Here is a 20,125-nt window from a genome sequence, read left to right as displayed (position 1 = left end):
GCAGCGAACTACCATTTTTGCTCCATTTATATTTACTTTGTCGACCAAACGCCTCAGTGAGTGTTGACTTTCGGGACAAAGGCTCGGCATCTTGAGGTGCACTTTTTTTTCCCCAGCTGGGAACACTGGGTCGGGTGGTTGTGCTTTAGGTGGGCATGCAACTTTGATGTGTTGCTTTTTTTTGTTGACACCACTTTTGAACTGGCTCGTCCGTGTTGATGGGCTCACCTTGCTCATTCGGTGAGCAGATGTGGTAGAAATAATTTTTTTTGTACAATGTTTATTTTTTTTAGTACATCAGTTTGGCTGAAATCTGTGGTGCTTCCACCTGCTGAACACAGAATAAACTATAAGTACCAGTCTTGGCTGCTTAACACAGCTCATATTACATGTGTAAAAATTATTGTCGGCTATTGTATTGTACAGTATCTGTAAATAATCGTGTTTCTCCTCTGTTCCTTAATATCTACAGATATGACAATGATTTCAACATAAAATATCCTTTAACATGACTTATTTCATTTCATTACATGAAGCACTGCAACACCTGATGTCCTCTGAATCCACTGTGGCAGCAGCAACAAGGTGGAGATCGGCAGCTTCAGGCTGGTCAACATGTTAATAATATTGAGTCAATTTCTATATCCATTATGGTTGGTAAAATTAACACTGTTATCACAACAATGTTCATCTTTTACTTTCTGATTTGATAAACTTTAAATAAAAAGTCTGTCTGTCCCTAATAAAATGACAGGAAACATAAAGTATGGCATTATTGCCGAGATAAGTGTTACTTTCAAACAAAGTCTATGTCCTTATATTCTGTGGATATTCAACTATGTATTTGAATATGGTTTGGGATTAAACAGTGTACTACAATGAATGTGCAGTATGGAGTTCTTTCACATTAAAAGTATTGCATTTATAATGTAATGCATCATGTGCAATCATTTGCTTTAATTGTTAGTAAGTTATGAAAACAGGTCTATACCTGGTAGGTAAACTGTTCATTCATAAATAGTGAAAGTCCAGCTCAACAAGTTTCACACTGCAGCAGCTGCACTAACGTTATTTCTGAACCAATAATCTAATAAAACAGTATTACTGAAGTTACCCACAGAAACGTAGTCAAGCCAAATAGGTTGGGGAGCTGAACAACTTTACATAACGTTAAATATCTAACTTGGTGGAGCTCATTCACTAAACACACAGTCGCCTTCAGTTTAAAAGATTTATCACCATAAACTCTAACGCTCCTCTCTCCGCTGTGTGAACCGCTTCATGTCATGCCGCTCCCGTTAGCATTGCCATTACTGCTGGTATGTTGCCTGGAGGTTAGCGGAGCTAAGCTAACCAGCCAGGTACAGAGACAATGATACCTGCTCATCACTACTGACAAGTAAATAAAAGGCAGTACTTTACACACCACAGACACTTCTCCGTCAGGACAATCAGCCGAACAACAAACGATAATATTCACATGTGGATGAAAACTCCTCCCCAGACCCGGTCGCGTTCGGTGACGGGAATTAGCCTGTGAGCTCAGGTGAAGCCGAGCAGACCACAGGCTAACAGCCAGAGTGACGAGCTAACGGTGACGTCACGTGTCAATCAAGTGATAATTATTCACAATTTCAAACCTCTGTGAACCACCTTCACGGTGTTGACTGAACAGTGACTGAAAACAGGTGAACTGAACTTTAGAAAAAACGCAGCTGTAAAACTTTTATTTTATTTTTTATTTTCTATACTTACCCGGGTAAGAGTTGTGATAATTTGTCTGATTGATGTTTTTATTCATCCTTCCCATCCTGTAATAAATAGGGAAGCGTTATTGTTTCTTAAAGAGTATACTGAGTTTGTCTCATTCCTGCGTCATCGTTTGATCAATCCTGGGCTCCATAGTCGATCTTAGAACTTCTGATTTCACTGGTTATTGAACCTAGTTACTATTTTTCAGTACTATTCTCTTTTCCTCTCAGAAGGGTTACACTTGTATAGTTTTATTTCATAATACATTGGTTCATTCATTTGTATTTATCAGCATGTAAGCTTGTTGCAGTGTCTCAAACCCAGTTTTTCATCAATGTCACAGAAGAACAACAATGAAATGGACGGCTACACACCAGAATTGTATGGACCTGAGGGCAGAAAGTGACCTTACTTTGGAGGAGATGGATGACAAGGAGTTGTTGGACATGATCTGGGCAGTGGTCAACAAACTGTCAGAGGACACAAATAACCATCCTCTTCCTCAAGATGTCCCTGCTCAGGAATGGCATGACTTGTTCAACTGGACTGGTTCTGATGTGGACCCCCCCCCTAATAGCATCACCTCTCAGCTTGGAGCAGCATCCTTCTGAAACCCAATGGTGAACTGGCTGCTGCCATAAATCACCAGCAAGTGTCCTGCAGTCAGGCCCTGTGTTCAGCCAGGCAGGGCCTCACATCCAGACACAGGTAAGGTACTAACTATAGGTTAGAGAGCGATTCAGAGGAACTTTATCAATACCTGTATCAAGAAAGATACTTATTAATGGAGGAGGTCGTAATTCATGATTACTCAGAGTAGTGAACCTGACTGAGTATAGAGACGTTTACATTGGTAGAAACCTCCCGTTTGGCACGAAGAAATTCTTCTTTCATTAAATTGTAAAAACTGTGCATGATTGATTTCTTCTGTGGTTGTTTAAAGAATCAGTGGTGTCAGTGATAGTGCTGTGCTTTAGAGTTCTGGGAAACACCACAGAGCAACTACAGGTTACAGATATTATTCATCTTTGGTTCATCATGTTCAGGAGGACAATATTAAGATCAGGACAGAGATTATACAAGGCTGGCTTAGGTATAAATGTGTGTGGTGGTGGTTTTAACTCTCTGACACCAAGGGGACAGATGACACAGAGGATGCAGGTTGTCTCATCTCTTATTTTGTGTCTGTTCTTGTCTCCAGTTCAACAATGTGCCATCAGGGAAGCTGACCAAACACCTGGAGGTGAGGCTGGCTCCTGTTGGATTATTGTAAGTATCACACACATTAATGCAAACACACACACACACACACCTACCTCTGAGCCTCCGTTTGTATCTGTCTTCTAATGTGTCTGATTGTGTTCATGTAGCAAAGGAAAGGTGATTTACGGGGGCTCCAGGTGGGGAGTTCCTTCTCCCTGTCCAGACACAGGAGGCTCTGGAAGAGATGGCAGCTGTCGCTGTTGTCCAGACACAGGAGGCTCTGAAAGAGATGGCAGCTGACATTGTCGCTGCTGTCCAGACACAGGAGGCTCTGGAAGAGATGGCAGCTGACACTGTCGCTGCTGTCCAGACACAGGTGGCTCTGGAAGAGATGGCAGCTGCCGTTGCTGTCGAGGCACAGGGGGCTCAGGAGAAGATGGCAATGGAATTGAATGCTGCAAGAAAAAGCTCTCTGTCAGCTCTCCTGTTTTCTACTATGGATTATCCAATGCATCTAGTTGAGGACAATATTCTTCTCCAAAATTCAGTTAAAATAAAAAAAAAAAGATTCCAATGGTACTTCAAGCTCCTGAAGTTTGTTACATTCTCCTATTTGTTTTAACCTGTAATGGAAATTACATTTAATTGCATGAGCGGACAATGGTTGACCAAATTGTGAATCTAAAAAGGGTAACCTTAAGGTTTATGATGGTGGCTTAAGAGACACAGAAATTGCCACCACAATATCCAACCAGATGTTTTTTCATTTATCCGACCACCTCTCGTTTATCCAACCGGACGTCGTTGCTCCGGTCAGGTTTCTCATTTATCCATCACATGTTGTATATCCAACCAGATATTTTGTAATTTATCCAACCACCTTTCGTTTAAAAAAATGAGAAACCTTGGTGAGACAAACAAGGGGTGTTTGGTTAAATTTATGAAGTGGGATGATTCAGATCTGTACGGACATTTTAAGGTCCTCATCAGTGCATAAAAGCAGAAGAGATCATTCTGTGCTTGGTTTCTCCTCAGAAACAGATCTCTGTCTGCTCGACAAGCTTTAAAATGATGGAGTACATGACAGTGGTTGTCCGATGGTGCCGTGTGCCACAGCCTCACATCAATTAACCCACATCAGGTCTTGGTGGTACATGAGCAGGTGGAACTGTACAGAAAATGAGACCCAGCATTTGAGAGTTATTTGCGCTTACCTATCCAGCGCTGGTGTTTGGAGCTATATAGCCAAACTGTTCTCTACAATGAAGAAGCTATAGGCAGACCCGACGTTTAATCTATTGGGCTCTGGAGCTTTTGAGTTATTGTTGACAGATAAACAACCATTGACTGAAATTGTCAACCAATACAGTGTCACATACACTGAGATTCAGCCAGGAGTTAGCTTCTATGAAAATGTCATGAAGACAGTAGCATTGGTGAAAGCGTGCAGTCGGACCCTAAGAAAAGAGCTGACCGTTGCAGACCATAGGATGATGTTTAAGCTATCCTGCAGACATGTAAGTACTGAGCACATCCTCTCTTAAACTTTTTTTTTCTCAAAAAAACCCCCGAAAAGTTTATATACTCCTTTTCCACAAATCGTTTGTTTGTTTCATGTCACCCTGACAGGAACCCCACAGCCTGGTAGTGTTGCCACCTGGGTCTGCCACCAACATGATCACAGTGCGATGCACTGAGCCCCAGATGATATATGACCTTATGCTGAAGCATGGCTTACATTGCTCCTGTAATGGAAATGTTTACATTTGTGTATGTTTAATTGCATGATGTATGTATGTGAATGACTGACCAAAGAGTTGACCAAATTGTTAATCTAAAAGGGTAACCTTAAGGTTTATGATGGTGGCTTAAGAGACTTGAGCTTTATGGCCTCGAGAAACCACAACTTTATGGTATCTCTTGGTATCTCTTATTGGGATCTCACACCTGGGGTCTCACAGGGGGGTCATCCACAGAACATGTAAACAAATGGACAGGATATCTCCTCCACTGAGAGAAACTACAGGAGGGTAATAAATACCTTTGCATGCTTAGTGGGAGGGGGCTGCGAGTTATAGGAACACTGATTCTCCTATGTTCTTTGCTCATTTGTGCATGTCATTCAGGTGATGTGTACTGATGAGTCCATCTGCAGATGCTGAATTAAACTTTCAGAAAGAAGTGTTTGACTTTGTGCTTGTTTCACAGAAATTGCCACCACAATTTTGGTGTTGTCGGCAGGATCACTCTTGTGAGAAGACACTCTGGATCTCAGGGCTGAAAGGTAAAACTGCGCAGGGAGTCTGGGACTCTGACCTCAACCTCCCTGACAAAAGAAGGTAGAGACGTGAGGGCCTGATGCCTGAGAACCAAAGAGTGCTCTCACTGCTGTGATCCAGCGGACCAATTAGCACAAAGACACTGTCTTTCTGGGAAGACAAATTCAGAAGGGAACTAATTGGGAACTAATGAGTATGGTATTAGAATAAGCAGGTTGGTGATCTGAGAGGAGGTCACAGAGTTAAGGAGTATGGATATATACAAGATATAATAATAGGAATATACGGAGTGTTTGTTGATTTTAATACACTTGTTATATTGGGTTCTGACGTCGAGTTCATGATTTAACAAACTATGATATAATATAGTAAATAGAGTTTTGCACTGGAGATGTGACTGGGACTGAAGGACTGAGACCTGAGCCAGGATCATCTCGACACTGCGATGAATCTGCTTTAAGAGAAGTTCTCAACCCCCAAAGGTAAGTTAAGGTAAGTACATTTAAGTAAACTTAAGTATATTAGGGGTATAATTGGCTTTTTGAGGTTATTAAGAAAGACTTAAATCCTAAAATTAAAATCCTAACAACACATTTTTAACAAAAGTAAATTAAAAAGAACGGATTAAAATAAATTAGGGAATTTCTAAATGTCTTTTCCCATATCAGCATAACTTTAGTCCTCCAAATTTTGTATTTTGTTGAACAAATGGGGAGTTTAAATTGATAAATAAGAGTTATGTTAAAACTGCTGAGACAACCTATTAGAGAAATGGGTTTAAACATTGGCAAAGGAAAGAAAGATAAGGATAATGCTAATCCACTTTCTTTTCTTAATGTTCAGTATATGTTAATAAGTGATAGTAAGTGTAGAGTTAGAGAGGAACGAGTTAGTGAGGACAAATTAGAAGGAAAAAAGAAATGTAGGGATATTTGTACTGGAGCATGTGAATTTTGGTTAACTGAAGTGAATATCAGGACATTAGATCAGGGATTGTCCTGAGAACCAATACACATAGTGTGATTGAGTAGCGGTGGAGCTGGGAACAGTATATAGAGAGATACACTGTACCATTGTTTTGTTAAAATGAGGTTAAGGAAATTTTAAACATACATTTTTGTTGTCACCACGCTGGCTGATAGATTTTATTGGTAGAGATTTGATGTGTTCATTGAGTAATATGCTAATTTTAACATCACAAGGCGTAGATGTAACTAGAGGATTTGATATACGCATATCAATGGAAGATTCTGAACTCTTCCCTCACCTCTGTAAGTAACACTTTCTTGTGTGTTCAATCACTGTGTTGTCTCAGTAGCTTACATTGACTCACTGGAAAGGTATCAAATTCTGATCTCCATGTTCTATTAGGCAAAGGAGAACAAAAACAATTGGTATTGAAAGTTTTGGAACTTTGGACCAAAAGGGGTTATGGGAAGGGAAAAAACATCTGATCCCAATAATAATAATAATTTGATCAGAGGTTTAGAGGTAAATCACAAAAGATTTCTGCAGTGATAAATGCAATTATCTTAAAACAGTTCTTAAAACAGATCAGATCATTATAGCAGGTGATTTCAATATTCATGTAGATGTTGCCAATGACAGCCTTAGTTCAGCATTTAAATCAATAATAGACTCGATTGGTTTCACTCAACATGTGAATCAACCGACCCACTGCCTGAATCACACTCTTGATCTTGCCCTGACATATGGCATTGACATAGAAAATATAACTATTCCAACAGAACCCTCTTCTGTCTGACCATTTTTTACTTACATTTGAATTCAGAATTGTTAATTACGTCAATTCTGGACGGAAATTCTACTATAGTCGATGTCTATCCGACAAAACTGTTCACAAATTTAAAGAACTGCTCCCCTCTTCCCTTCCCTCTCAGCCATGTGTCAGTACTATACAAGAAGATTATCAAAACCTTACTCCCACACTTTAAGGAAAATGTTTAAGGAAAATGTTTTTAAACATCTTTTTTTACTTAAAAACAACATAAACAGTAGTGCTGTCTTGAGGTAGGCATTAGAATACAGACAAGCGTGTCCTCCTTAGTTTACAGATTTTGTGCGAGAAACACCAGCCTGTCAACGGCATCTGGCTTCAGAGATGCTCTTTGGCAGGTCACAATATTGCCACTGCAGCTGAAAACCCTTTCGGAGGGTGAACTGCTAGCTGGTACCAAGAGATACTTTTTTGCCAGGTGGCTCAGAGCTGGAAAGACACATTCATGATCCTTCCACCACTTGAGGGGATCAGTGTCACTCTCCACACTTGCTGACTGCAAGTAACTTGACAGTTCATTTTCAATAGCCCCCCTCTTGGTTGGTGCAGTGGTGGTTGCTGTGCGCTGCTTGAAGAAGCTTGCCAGTGTCTTCTTAGCTTTTGGTGCCACTGCTGCTGCTTCTCCATCTGCAGGCTCAGGCACAGTAGGCACACGTAAGTAAGGCTGCTGACAGCTGCTCTGATCAGCCAGTAGCGTCTTCACCTCCAAGACAGCTCTGTGCTTCAATGTATCGACCTTTTCACTTGGGATGTAGGTGGTCCTGAACCGTGGATCCACAAATGAAGCCATCTCCAGTAGGTCAGTAGTGGCTGGTTCAGAATACTTACTGTTGAGGTACTCAACAATGCTGGTCTTGATCGATTTGCGAAGCTCGCTATCACCCTCTTCACATGCCAGGAGACTTTCGTTAAAAATGTGCAGCACAGGTTTCACATATGATAGAGTGATGTACTCCTCACCTGACAAAGCATCGGTAAAGTCCTGGAGAGGTTTCAGGACCTTTTGGACTGCTTCTAGGACCTCTAAGTCCTGCCAGGTAGGGACAAGGTGTCTGGTCTTTATGTCACTAGACAGGACTTTGGCTAGTGCTCCTTCCTGCTCCAGGACTCTCTATCATCTGCTGCCTTGACCCCCAGCGTGTGGCAGACTCGGTTATGAGTTTGTGACTTGGCAGACCCAGCTGAATCTGGACTTCAGCAAGATGTCTCCTTTTCTTCCAGCTGTATGAAAAACAGCTTACAACTCTCTTGCACAGAGAAATGGCCCGAGTGACGCGCGTGTCATTCATGCCATGTCCTGTCAGAATCATAAAAAACTATTAATTAAATGGGTTTATGCGAGAAATTCAACTCTGGTTTCACTTTAACACACTCATACAGCCAAGTGCTTTCCAAAATCAAGCTTTAGATTTATTCTACATTAATATTATTTTCTCGTTTTATAGTTTATTTTTTTAATCAACACCAGTCCTAAACATAAATAACAAATATTATATTCATTTATTTTCTGAATTTTAATCCTGTAAGAGATTTTTATGTATTATTATTTTTGTAGAATTTATAAATGATGACTTTACTATATGTACATTTACTCATGTTTCGTTCTTGTTGTTGTTCTTAGAATGGATGCTATTTTTTAATGCTACTTCATATTTCTACTCCACTAAAAACTCCACACTGTTTAGGCCTACGTGTGAAAGTTGCAGACAGACACACACAGGAAAATAAGGAAAAACTAACATTTTAATATGTTTTTGTTTAAAGTAAAAAATCTGAATACTCCTTAGAACACTGCACTCACCAATAGCCAGGTGTAATCTGTGACTGAAGCACTGCATCCTCAGCCACTTGTTCAGCTCAACCGCTTTGACGATGTTGCTCCCGTTGTCGGTTGTTATAGCAACCAGATGCTTTTCTTGGAGTTTCCAGCTTGCAATTGCGTCCTGTAGGGCCTCAGCTATATGCTCACCAGTGTGATCCTGGGGGAAATAACTTGTCTGGAGACACACTGTTTTTATCTCCCAGTCTTGAATGAAGTGAACTGTCACGCTCATGTACGGCCCACACGTCCTGCTCGACCACATATCGCTGGTCAACGCAAAATGGGTCACGTTAGCGAGCCGGCCAGCAAGGCTCAGTCTGACTTCATTGTACATTTGTGGCAGTGCTTCTCGTGCAAAGTAGTTGCGACTGGGAAGCTCATATCTCGGGTCCATAGTTTTCAGTAGCTTTTTAAATCCGACTTGTTCCACAGTTGCAATAGGGACCATATCTTTAGCAATGTGATAGGACACCGCTTTAGTTATAGTACACCACTTGTCACTTTTCTTTTCATAAGGCACAGTGCGGGAAAATGAAGCTTGCCGTGAGCTTTGTTTCGGGGCTGGAGCTTTTTCGGGTTGTGGACGGCTCGCGGCTGGGGCTTCTGCAGCGCGCAGTTTCACACACTCTTCGTACTGCAGTTTGTGCCACTGTTTTAGGTGGTGAAAAAGATTTGTAGTGCTTCCACCCCTGGCTATAACTTGTTTATGGCACTCCCTACATATGATGTGATTTTGTTGCTCATCTGATACCTTGAATCCGAGCCATCTCCATATTACTGAGCCACTGCATTTTCTTTTACAAACCAAGTCCTCCTTCGCACGCTCCGCAGACGTTGTTGCTTCCTCCATGTTTTTTTAAGAGTGCCGGAGTGTCTGTTCCGGCCCCTCCCCTCTGTGTGCATGAAACAGGAGGGGCGGGGGCGCGGGGAGCAGTGCAGAGAGCTCCGGGTGAGCAGCTTGCCTGGAGCAAGGATCACAGCGCAAATTTGAACTATATCGATATGGTCTAATTCCATATCGAATTTAAAAATATATCGATATGTTTTTTATATCGATATATCGCCCAGCCCTAATGCACATGCAAGCTAATCATCATCACAAGGTTCTGTCCTTGGACCAATACTCTTCACCTTATATATGCTCCCCTTAGGCAACATTATTAGACAGCACCACAGCAGACAGCTGGGGGAACTCCCATCATGCACTGAGCACTTCATCACTTCCCTCTGTCTCTCTGTCTCTCTGCCCCCCCACACCTGTTTATTTATTTATTTATTTATTTTAACATGTCATCATGTCAAAGTGTCACTTTGTCCTCCCATAGTCCCTCTGGCTCTTCTCTCTCTCTCGTTTCAGATAACTCTGGCTGCAGGACAAAAACGACTACCATCACCATTGTTATCATTAATTACAATAACTCAGTAATTGATTAATATATATAATCCTGTTGTAGATCACTACATTGTTATTGTTATAGTCAGCCCTGATACTGATGGTGCCCAATTGTTCCCGGTCTCTCTCTCTTCACCTCATTTCTCTCTTGGCTCCCCCGCTTTCCACCCATCTCTCCTTTCCTCCCCCTTCCTTTTCTTTCCTCACCCCAACCGGTCGAGGCAGATGACCGCCCACATTGAGCCTGGTTCTGCCAGAGGTTTCTCCCTGTTAATGAGGGAGTTTTTCCTCTCCACAGTCACCTGTGCTTGCTCATTGTGGGAACTGTTGGGTTTCTCTACGTTAATATTGTTTTAAGGCCTTGACCTTTAAATGTAAAGTGCCTTGAGATAATGTAAATTATGAAATAACATTAACTTTATAACCTTACAGTAAAGTTTTTTCGCGGTGTTGCTAAGTTAAGCTCACTCTACTTTATACTGTATATGCAGTAGGAACAGAAAAGCACAGATATCAATGTTATTCTATATAAAATGCAAAGACTTTCCCTAAGACAACGTGACATACATATCTGTCAATTATGTTACTATGCTTCCCTGCAGACTCTTCACTTCCTGGCCCTTACCGAGACCTGGATCACTCCAGAAAACACTGCCACTCCAGCTGCCCTCTAATCTGCATACTCCTTTTCACACTCCCCGAGACAAACAGGTCGAGAAGGAGGAACTGGTCTCCTCCTCTCCCCCATGTGGTCCTACCAGGTCCTTCCCCTGGACCACCTTCCCAGATCTGCTTTTGAATTCCAGGCTGTCTCTGTCACACTTCCTTTCAAACTCAACATTGTGGTGATCTATCGCCCTCCTGGTCCTTTCCGTGACTTCTTTGATGAGATGGATGCCCTCCTGAGCTGCTCCCCTGACGATGGCACACCGCTTGTTGTCCTGGGTGATTTCAACATCCCCCAGAGAAGCTGCGCTCCTCTGAATTCATTGACTTGTTCTCCACATTTGACCTCACCCTCTACCCCTCTCCACCGACCCACCGGGCTGGGAACCAACTCGATCTTGTCTTCACAAGATCCTGTAGTACCTCTGCACCCTCTGTTACCCCACTCACTGTGTCTGACCAATACGCTGTCACTTTCTCTCTCCCCTTAAAATTCACCACCTCCCTCGCCCCCAGGCCTCACACGGTCACCACCCGCTGCAATCTGAAATCCCTCTCTCCCTCTGCTCTCTCCTCTACTGTTCTTTCCTCACTACCATCTACAGACAAATTTTCACTAATGTCTACTGAGGAAGCCTCCTCCACTCTGCTATCCTTCTCTTGTCCTCTTTAGATGCTCTATATCCTCTCACCTACCTACCGGCATGATCACTGCTTCAGCCCTCTCTCCTCTGAAGATGTTCTCACGCTAGTGACGTCTAACTGTGCCACCACCTGTTCCCTTGACCCGATTCCCTCCTCCCTTCTCCAAGACATCTCTCATGACATCCTGCCATTCCTCACCACTCCGATCAACTCCTCCCTCACTTCAGGCATTATTCCAGCTCCTTTCAAGACAGCCATGGTAAAGCCACTCCTAAAGAAACCCACCCTAGACTCAGCTGACATCTGAAACTACAGACCTGTATCTCTTCTTTCATTCCTCTCTAAAACACTGGAACGTGCAGTCTAAGACCAACTGTCCTCCTATCTTTCAGAAAATGACTTCCTTTACCCTAATCAGTCAGGCTTCAGGACTGGTCACTCCACTAAGACGGCCCTCCTCACAGTGACTGAGTTTCTCGGTGCCGCCAGAGCCTCGTCCGACTCGTCAGTCCTCATTCTCCTTGACTTATCCTCTGTGTTTGACTCAGTCAACTACCAAATCCTCCTCTCCACTCTGGCTGAACTTGGCATTGCTGACTCTGCTCTGACCTGGTTCACATCATACCTCCACATGGAATGGCTCCTTGTCCAATCCCTGCCTTCTGGAAACTGGTGTCCCTCAAAGCTCAGTATTAGGACCACTTCTGTTTTCACTATACACTAGATCGCTAGGCTCTGCAATCACATCGCATGGATTCTCTTACCACTGTTATGCTGACGACACCCAACTGTTCCTCTCTCTTCCCACATCCTCCTCCAGCACCCACGTTGTGATGTGCATCTCGGAATGTCTGGCAGACATCTCCGCTTGGACAGCTACGCATCACCTCAAACTCAACCTTAGAAAACTGAACTGCTCTTCATCGCGGGGAAATACTGCCCTCATATGGACCTGTAAGTCACTGTCGAGGATGTCACGGTACCATCTTCGTCGACGGCAAGGAACCTGGGCGTAATTCTAGACGATGGACTGTCCTGCGCCCCCCAACATCACTGCTGTGGCCCGATCCTGCAGGTCTGCCCTCTACAATATCCGCAGGATCCGGTCTTTCTTCACAAAAGACGCAACGCAACTCCTGGTCCAAGCGCTGGTCATCTCCCGCCTGGACTACTGCAACTCCCTCTTGGCTGGACTCCCAGCCTCTGCAGCTAAACCGTTGCAGCGTATACAGAACGCTGCAGCGCGCCTCGTTTACAATCTTCCCAAATTGTCCCATGTGACCCCCCTCCTCCGTGACCTCCACTGGCTTCCTGTTGGGGCCAGCATCCGATTCAAGATGATGGTGCTGGCCTTCAAGGCCGTCAATGGAACTGCACCTGTCTACCTCCAAACACTAGTCAGACCACATGCCCCAGCGAGAGCACTTTGCTCATCTACATCAGCTGGCCGACTGGTACCCCCATCACTGAGAGCAAGCAAAGCCCGCTCAGCGAAGTTGTGACTCTTCTCTGTTTTAGCACATCAGTGGTGGAACAAACTCCCGACCAATGTCAGGACAGCAGAATCGCACTCCATCTTCCGCAAAAGACTCAAGACTCATTTGTTCAGACTTCACCTCGACCCTGCATAGCATGACTCCCGAGAACCGGAGATGAAGCTGAAACAGCGCCAAAATTTTCAGTGGCCGGGAGGGGCATTACGTCTATAGTAGTTTAGCACTACCATAGACAATGAATGGGAATGTGTTTAGAGCCGTTTAGCTAAACAATCCACGGCTGCTGCGCGGGAGACCGGGGTTGATTCCCCGATGGAGAGGAACATATTTTTTACATAAAATGTTGAGAATTTCCTGTGAAAGTGAAAAAAATTAAAAAAAACTGAATCCACACCTGCATCCAGATTAAATGGGTTCCTCCCCTTCCATTCATCAAGTTTGGTAGAAAAAGGTTAATTTAATTTTTTAGTAATCTGGCAAACAAATAAACCAATAAACACACAGAGGTAATAAATGGATCTTTCCAGTTATCTTCATCTGGTGAAACACCTTCTGTCACCACCAGTTCAACCAGCGAAACACAGTTTAAGACTGGTCGATGTTTTCAGCAGAGGATCTAGAAAAGAGGGATTGTAGAGGAGGAAAAGATGTTCTCCATCTCATACATTATTATCTATTTGCTCAGGGTACTTTGTAAAACACGAATAGAAGAAATATCATCTGAAAGAGGACAACAGTTTTGCTCTACCTCCACTGAATGTTGCTTGGACAGAACCACTTCTTCCAACTGTCTGATCAAAGTTTTCATGACTTGTTCAGCATATTTTATATAAATAATATATAGATATAGATATATAAATTGTATAGATAATATCAATATACCTCTAGTAGCTGGGTTGAAGAAGACTGTGACTGTGTTGCTCCTCTTCATTGGAGGGATGAACACAAGAACAGCGAGATACTATAGGACGAGGACGCTGAGCCAGTGAGGCACGGCACTGTACTGACTGGCCCTGAACTGGATGTTAGTGATCTGCACCGTCTCCAACAGACTGGCCACCATCAGGATGAGACTGATGCAGAAGAAAACGTCTGCAGGACACAACATACGACAGTTCAGTCAACTTTTCAATAACATCACGTATCTTAGCTATGATCTTGTGTTGGAAATGATGTTTACAATAAATCTCGAGGAACCTGTGGTTCACAATAAATTAAACAAATTAATAATTTCTTTTAAAGTCACACTGTCCCGTTGACCAAATAATTGACATACTTTTCAGTGGAACTACTTTCTACCAAGAAATGTTCTCTTTCCAGCATCACAGGGGTCGGACACTCACTGATGAGAGGCGTCCCCCTGGTGATGGGCAGCAGGTTGTTCATGATGAGCAGGATGAGGGTCAGCTTGAAGGAGGAGCGGTTTGGGGCCCAATAATACTCAAGATTAGCCGTATGAAACATCTTACTGTGTGGTTGTTCAGGTATATGAGGGGCAGAGGAGATCTCAGGATGTAGATTCCTGAAAAGATCAATGGTTCAGTTACAACCAGTATACTACTGTTTACTTCCTCTATTTACTTTGTATTCCATTTACATGCTAAAAAACACATATGGGTCACAGTGTAGAAATTGTTAAATACAACTTTAGGGGGCTGAGGCCTTAAGACAACAAGACAACAAAAGACTTTTTTTGTACACATTCACATGGATAGATATAATCTTTTTTTTTTTTTTAGAGTTTATTAGTCTAAGCCAAGAAATATATCCTATATATCATCAAAAATCATGTACAAATACAGTAACAGAAAATCACAGAGATGGATGTAATTTAATATAAAAAACAAAGAGACACTGTGACACATACATTTGCCCGTCATTTATCTGGTCTTTAGTCAAACAGTCTCTTACCTTTGCTGAATAAAACACATCACATGTGTAAAGTAGTTGTAGAGCAACATCTGCTGTAGTTTGTTGTTCTTCAGTCACGGAAGTTGAAGGAAAAGTCGAGGAAGAGAGACAGAGATGAAGCTGAAACAGCGCCATAATGTTCAGTCGCCGGGAGGGGCATTACGTCCATAGTGATTTAACACTACCATAGAGAATGAATGGGAACGTGTTAGGGACGTTTAGCGCAGAAGGCCTGTGTTCGATTCCTGGCAATAGACTATTATTAGCCAATTTTTTGTATTTCGAAAGTTGAGCAGATGTAATGTCAACATGTACTTCTGGAATTGGTTTATTTGTGTAACAGACAATGAAAACCATTTGAAACTTTTTTCTTGAAATATCACTTTTGTAATAATAAGATAGTAAAGTGGGCCTTTTCATGTTTTGAAAAATTTGTGGCAATGACATTGACTTGAAATTGAGAGCAGGCACTGCAAGTCAGAACTGTTCATCAATAGGAAACACAAGCATAGCATTCTGTTTACACGGTATATTTTAGAAGCTCATAGAATCAAGACTGTTCCCTTCAAGTCTAAATCACTTTTGTATTGGGTCTGTTGTTTGCATTAGGGGCCAGCTGGGCTTTTAGCCCCACCCTGCCCGAGGTGTGAGTTGTTGGGCCATGAAGAGGTATATTGTTATCGTGGTAAAAGGCTCAAAGTTAACTAGAAAGTGATTCTGAGATTTACACACTTCCAGCACTACCAGTAATTCTTTCAAAATGACTTTACAAGCGTGGATACGTCATGAGCCATAGTCATCCATAGTTATGCTGCTATAGGCCTAGACGGCTGGGGGATCACCCATCAGGCACCAGAAACCAGCACCTTCTCTCTTCTCTCTCTGCCTTGTTTATTTTATTGTATCTTATTACATGTCTCTAATTCCTTGGGTCTTCTCCTCCCCTCCTTGGTCCATGCTGTGCGGCTCTCCGGAACCCATCCTGGCTCGGGTCCTGATGAGGGATGGACCTAGTGAGGTCACCGGTTTGTCGCAGGGCTAACGTGGAGGGTCATGCACCAGCACTCTCACCTGAGGACCTCTCACCTTTGGAGCCATGTTCACTACTACTACTGCACATGTTGGACCATGAGAGAGGTAGGAGTGCCCGGAGGGACCAACGCGCCCTTGGAAGACCATGCCAACATCCAGGTGGTGATTCCCGGGCTGGATTCAAGCCCATGACCAGAGACTGTGACTCCACCCCCCCTTTATTTCCTTTTGTTCCCCTATATATATATTTTTTCTCCACTCACCCCAACCAGTCCTGGCAGAGGCCGTTGATAGATACATGTAGGGAAAGTAGATTTAGTTCTCGTGGCCAATGTGTTTGATGTGCAAGTGCTGCCAAATATATACAGAATATATCCTTGCTGGCCCATTCACTGCAGACAGAGAGGGGAAAGCTGACATGGAGCTCCGGGATCCCCTCCGTCTCCTGTTTATAATGCATGAAAATCCAACTTAACTGATTAAAGCTTTTGACAAGACCAGTTGATGCAGTCATATTTTTTATTATATATAAAAATATATTTTTATTTCTTGCCGGAGTAGTCCTGGTTTGGGGAGATTATTACAGCTGGAGGTGCAGCGTGCAGGGAGAAGAGGCATGATAACCTGTGTTATGTTATTGCTCATAGTTGTTTTAGCTTTATGGTGTATTTAGTGTTAGTCGTTCAGTTTTGATTGCTTTTTTGTCATAGGGTTAAATATTAAAACCCTATGTTGGAGCTAGTGAAATAGGAAGTATATTCTGGGGATGTATAGTACGAGACCTGAGGAGGTCTTTCTGAGCTTGCTCCACAGAGCGCTGTGTGAGCTTGGGGTTCAGGGGGTTTTTTGTGTTTTTTTTTGTTTTCCCCCTGCGGAGCTACTCACTCTATTCTGTCTGCAAGTGTTCTAAATGAAAGGTAATTGTAACTTCATTAGCTGGAATGTTAAGGGGTTAAATCACCCAGTCTTCTCACACCTAAAGAAGCTCAGGGCTGGGGTAGCCTTTCTTCAGGAAACCCACTTGCATGATTCTGACCAATGGCGATTAGGTAAATGCTGGGCAGGACAGTTTTTCCATTCTAACTTTAAAGGAAAGCCAGGGGTGTGGCCATCCTTGTTGATAGAAACATTCCTTTTGAGCCCTGCAACATTACAGCAGATAAATTTGGACATTTTACCCATGTTTCAGGCAAGCTTTACAATAAGCAAGTGGTCTTGGCCAATGTGCATGCGCCTAATGTTGATGACGTACAGTTTTTCAATAGATTTTTCTCTGAACTCCCTGATCTAAATTCTAATTTTTTAATTCTCGGGGAGATTTCAATTGTTATTTGGATGCAGTATTAGACCGCTCCTCACCTAAACCTACCACTCTCAGCAAATCCGCCAGTTACATTAAAGCATTTCTTGATGATTTTAGCCTTTCTGATCCCTGGCGGTTCTTGTATCCTACAGGAAGAGAATATTCCTTCTTTTCCCATGTCCACCACACTTACACTCGAATTGATTATTTTTTTATAGATAATAAATTCATCTCAAACCTTAAGTCATGTAAATACGAAAGTATTGTTATTTCTGATCACGCTCCCCTGGTTCTGGTACTAGCTTTTCCAGATGCTGACTATACAAGGAGACACTGGAGACTAAATCCATTGTTACTCTCCGACGAGAGCTTTCTCTCACACATCTCTACACATATTAAAACTTTTTTAAGCATCAATAGAACACCAGATGTGTCTAATAAAACAATTTGGGAAGCTATGAAAGCGTACTTAAGAGGAGAAATTATATCATTCTCAGCATATAAAAACAAGTGCTCAAAGCAGAAACAGACTGACATTGCTAATCAGATTTTAAACATAGATAAACAACATGTAAATTCACCTTCACCTGATCTGTACAAGGAGCGCTTGAAACTTCAGGCCGAATTTAACGTTCTTTCCTCTCATGAAGTCGAAAGTCTCTTACTTCGGAGTAAAAGTAACTATTATGAGCACGGTGGAAAAACTGGCAAACTCCTGGCTACTCAGCTGCGTGGGTTGAGAATGAACCAATTTATTGCTGGAGTACAGACTGATAATGGATGTATAACATCTGACCAGAAAGAGATTAATGACAAGTTTAGAACTTTCTACTCAAATTTATACTCTTCAGATTGTACAGCAGACTTTAATATTATGGAAAACTTCTTTATGTCCTTGACTCACCGTCCCTTTCTCAAGACCTGAGAAATAACCTGGATGCGCCCATCACCCAGGAGGAAATTTCAGCAGCTATATCTTCTATGCAATCAGGTAAATCCCCTGGCCCAGATGGGCTTCCATCAGATTTCTTTAAAAAAAATGCTGCTGATCTAGCCCCCGTCCTGTGCTCAGTGTTCTCTGATTCCTTAAACTCAGGTGCACTCCCTCCCTCGTTCAATCAGGCCTGTATCTCCTTGTTGCTGAAAAAAGGCAAAGACCCACTAGATTGTGCTTCATACAGACCGATTTCATTGCTAAACACAGATGTAAAGATCCTCGCCAAAGTTTTGGCCCACAGACTGGAGGATATCCTTCCTTCTGTAATATCGCCAGATCAAACTGGTTTTATTAAAAGACGCCAGTCGTTTTACAATATTTGTCGGCTATTTAATATTCTGTACTCCCCCAAACATGTGGATTCAGAGTGCCTTGCCTCTATGGATGCTGAGAAGGCATTTGATATAGTAGAGTGGAATTATCTTTTTTTTTACACTTGGAAAATTTGGTTTCGGTTCTGTCTTTTTGTCCTGAATCAAAACATTGTATAAATGTCCTTCAGCCTCTGTTTTGACCAATAGTCATTACTCTGAATACTTTGATTTACACCGTGGGACCCGGCAGGGTTGCCCACTAAGCCCACTCCTTTTCGCAATTGCCATTGAGCCTCTTGCAATTGCCTTACGTAGCAACGGGCGGGTACAGGGAATATGGAGGGGAGGAGTCGAACATAAAGTCTCGCTGTATGCAGGCGACCTACTTCTGTTTGTTTCAAAACCAACCACTTCTCTACCAGAAGCCCTCACGATCTTAGATAATTTCAGTCAATTTAAATAAAAGCGAACTATTCCCAATTAATAAAGAAGCTCTTAAACTTAACTATACCCATCTCCCATTGAAGGTGGTGAAAGATCAATTTAATTACCTCGGAATTTGTGTCACCAGAGAATTCAAAAACTTGTTTAAATCAAATTTTCTCACTTTATTTGATCAGGCAAAACAGATTTTGTCTCTGTCCCTTATTGGAAGAATAAACTCGATTAAAATGACATTGCTTCCAAAGTTCCTCTACTTGTTTCAATGTCTTCCCGTTCTCATCCCCAAATAATTTTTTAGGGCCCTTGACTCATTATTGATATTTTACATTTGGAATGGTAAACACCCTCGGCTGCGGAAAGCATTTCTCCAAAGATCCAAGCAGGCAGGGGGAATGGCTCTGCCTAATTTCCAGTACTACTACTGGGCAGTGAATATTGGGTGTTTGTTATTTTGGAGACATTTCCATCTTGAACCCACTTCCCCGGCCTGGGTTACAATGGAGGTCTGTGCCAGTAACCCTGTTTCCTTACCTGCCCTCTTAGGTGCCGCACTTCCACTTGCTTCGGATATTCCCAAGAGCAACCCAGTAGTTAAACACTCCCTGTTAATCTGGGGCCAATTTAGGAAAAGTTTTGGACTACAGCTTTTTTCACTTAAAAGCCCAATTGCTGCTAACCATCTATTTGCTCCTTCAATGGCTGATGGCGCATTCAATATTTGGCACAGAAAAGGTTTGAGATGCTTTGAAGATCTATACATTGATAATTGTTTTGCGAGCTTTTCTCAACTAAAAGAAACTTTTTGGCATTGCCAAAACCCACTTTTTTAGATTTTTACAAATTAGGACTTTTATACAGCGCTTAACGACCCAATTTCCTTATAAACCCCCAGTTACCCCTGTTGATATATTTCTTTCTGTTAACCCCACCTCTAAAGGTATCATGTCCAATCTATATAACCTTATTTCCAAACTGCACTGCTCTTCAGTGGCAACTATAAGAACTGCTTGGGAGCAAGACCTAAATTACACCTTTACAGAGGACACATGGGACTTGGTGCTTGATCGGAT

General features: G+C 42.4%; 1 protein-coding gene and 1 long non-coding RNA gene across 2 annotated transcripts; one reads left to right on the top strand and one right to left on the bottom strand.

Moving 5' to 3' along the window:
* The first annotated feature begins 1,315 nt into the window (after nt 1-1,315).
* Nucleotides 1,316-3,484, top strand: LOC138413646 (uncharacterized). The gene is made up of 3 exons (XR_011246055.1): nt 1,316-2,460; nt 2,954-3,021; nt 3,123-3,484. It is a non-coding gene; the product is annotated as an uncharacterized lncRNA (long non-coding RNA).
* Nucleotides 3,485-7,303: 3,819 nt separating this feature from the next.
* On the bottom strand, nt 7,304-9,302 carry LOC138413692 (E3 SUMO-protein ligase ZBED1-like). Its single transcript, XM_069539097.1, has 3 exons — nt 8,834-9,302; nt 8,274-8,329; nt 7,304-8,062 (listed from the first exon to the last, which is right to left on the bottom strand). Exons 1-3 carry the CDS (start codon nt 9,300-9,302, stop codon nt 7,304-7,306), a joined length of 1,284 nt encoding a protein of 427 aa, XP_069395198.1.
* Between the last annotated feature and the right edge of the window lie 10,823 nt (nt 9,303-20,125).

Source organism: Paralichthys olivaceus, chromosome 14 (assembly GCF_024713975.1).
Source record: "Paralichthys olivaceus isolate ysfri-2021 chromosome 14, ASM2471397v2, whole genome shotgun sequence".
Taxonomy (NCBI): Eukaryota; Metazoa; Chordata; class Actinopteri; order Pleuronectiformes; family Paralichthyidae; genus Paralichthys; species Paralichthys olivaceus.
Note: the sequence above shows the minus strand (reverse complement) of the source record. Positions and strands in the feature narration are given on the sequence as shown.

Excerpts from the sequence above, each read along its gene's own strand:
- LOC138413692 (XM_069539097.1), bottom strand. The coding sequence starts at position 9,302 with ATGGTCCCTATTGCAACTGTGGAACAAGTCGGATTTAAAAAGCTACTG. Across the intron at positions 8,330-8,833 it reads CAGATTACACCTGGCTATTG|GACATGGCATGAATGACACG; the intron begins GTGAGTGCAGTG and ends TGATTCTGACAG. Across the intron at positions 8,063-8,273 it reads TTTCTCTGTGCAAGAGAGTT|GACTTAGAGGTCCTAGAAGC; the intron begins GTAAGCTGTTTT and ends CCTACCTGGCAG.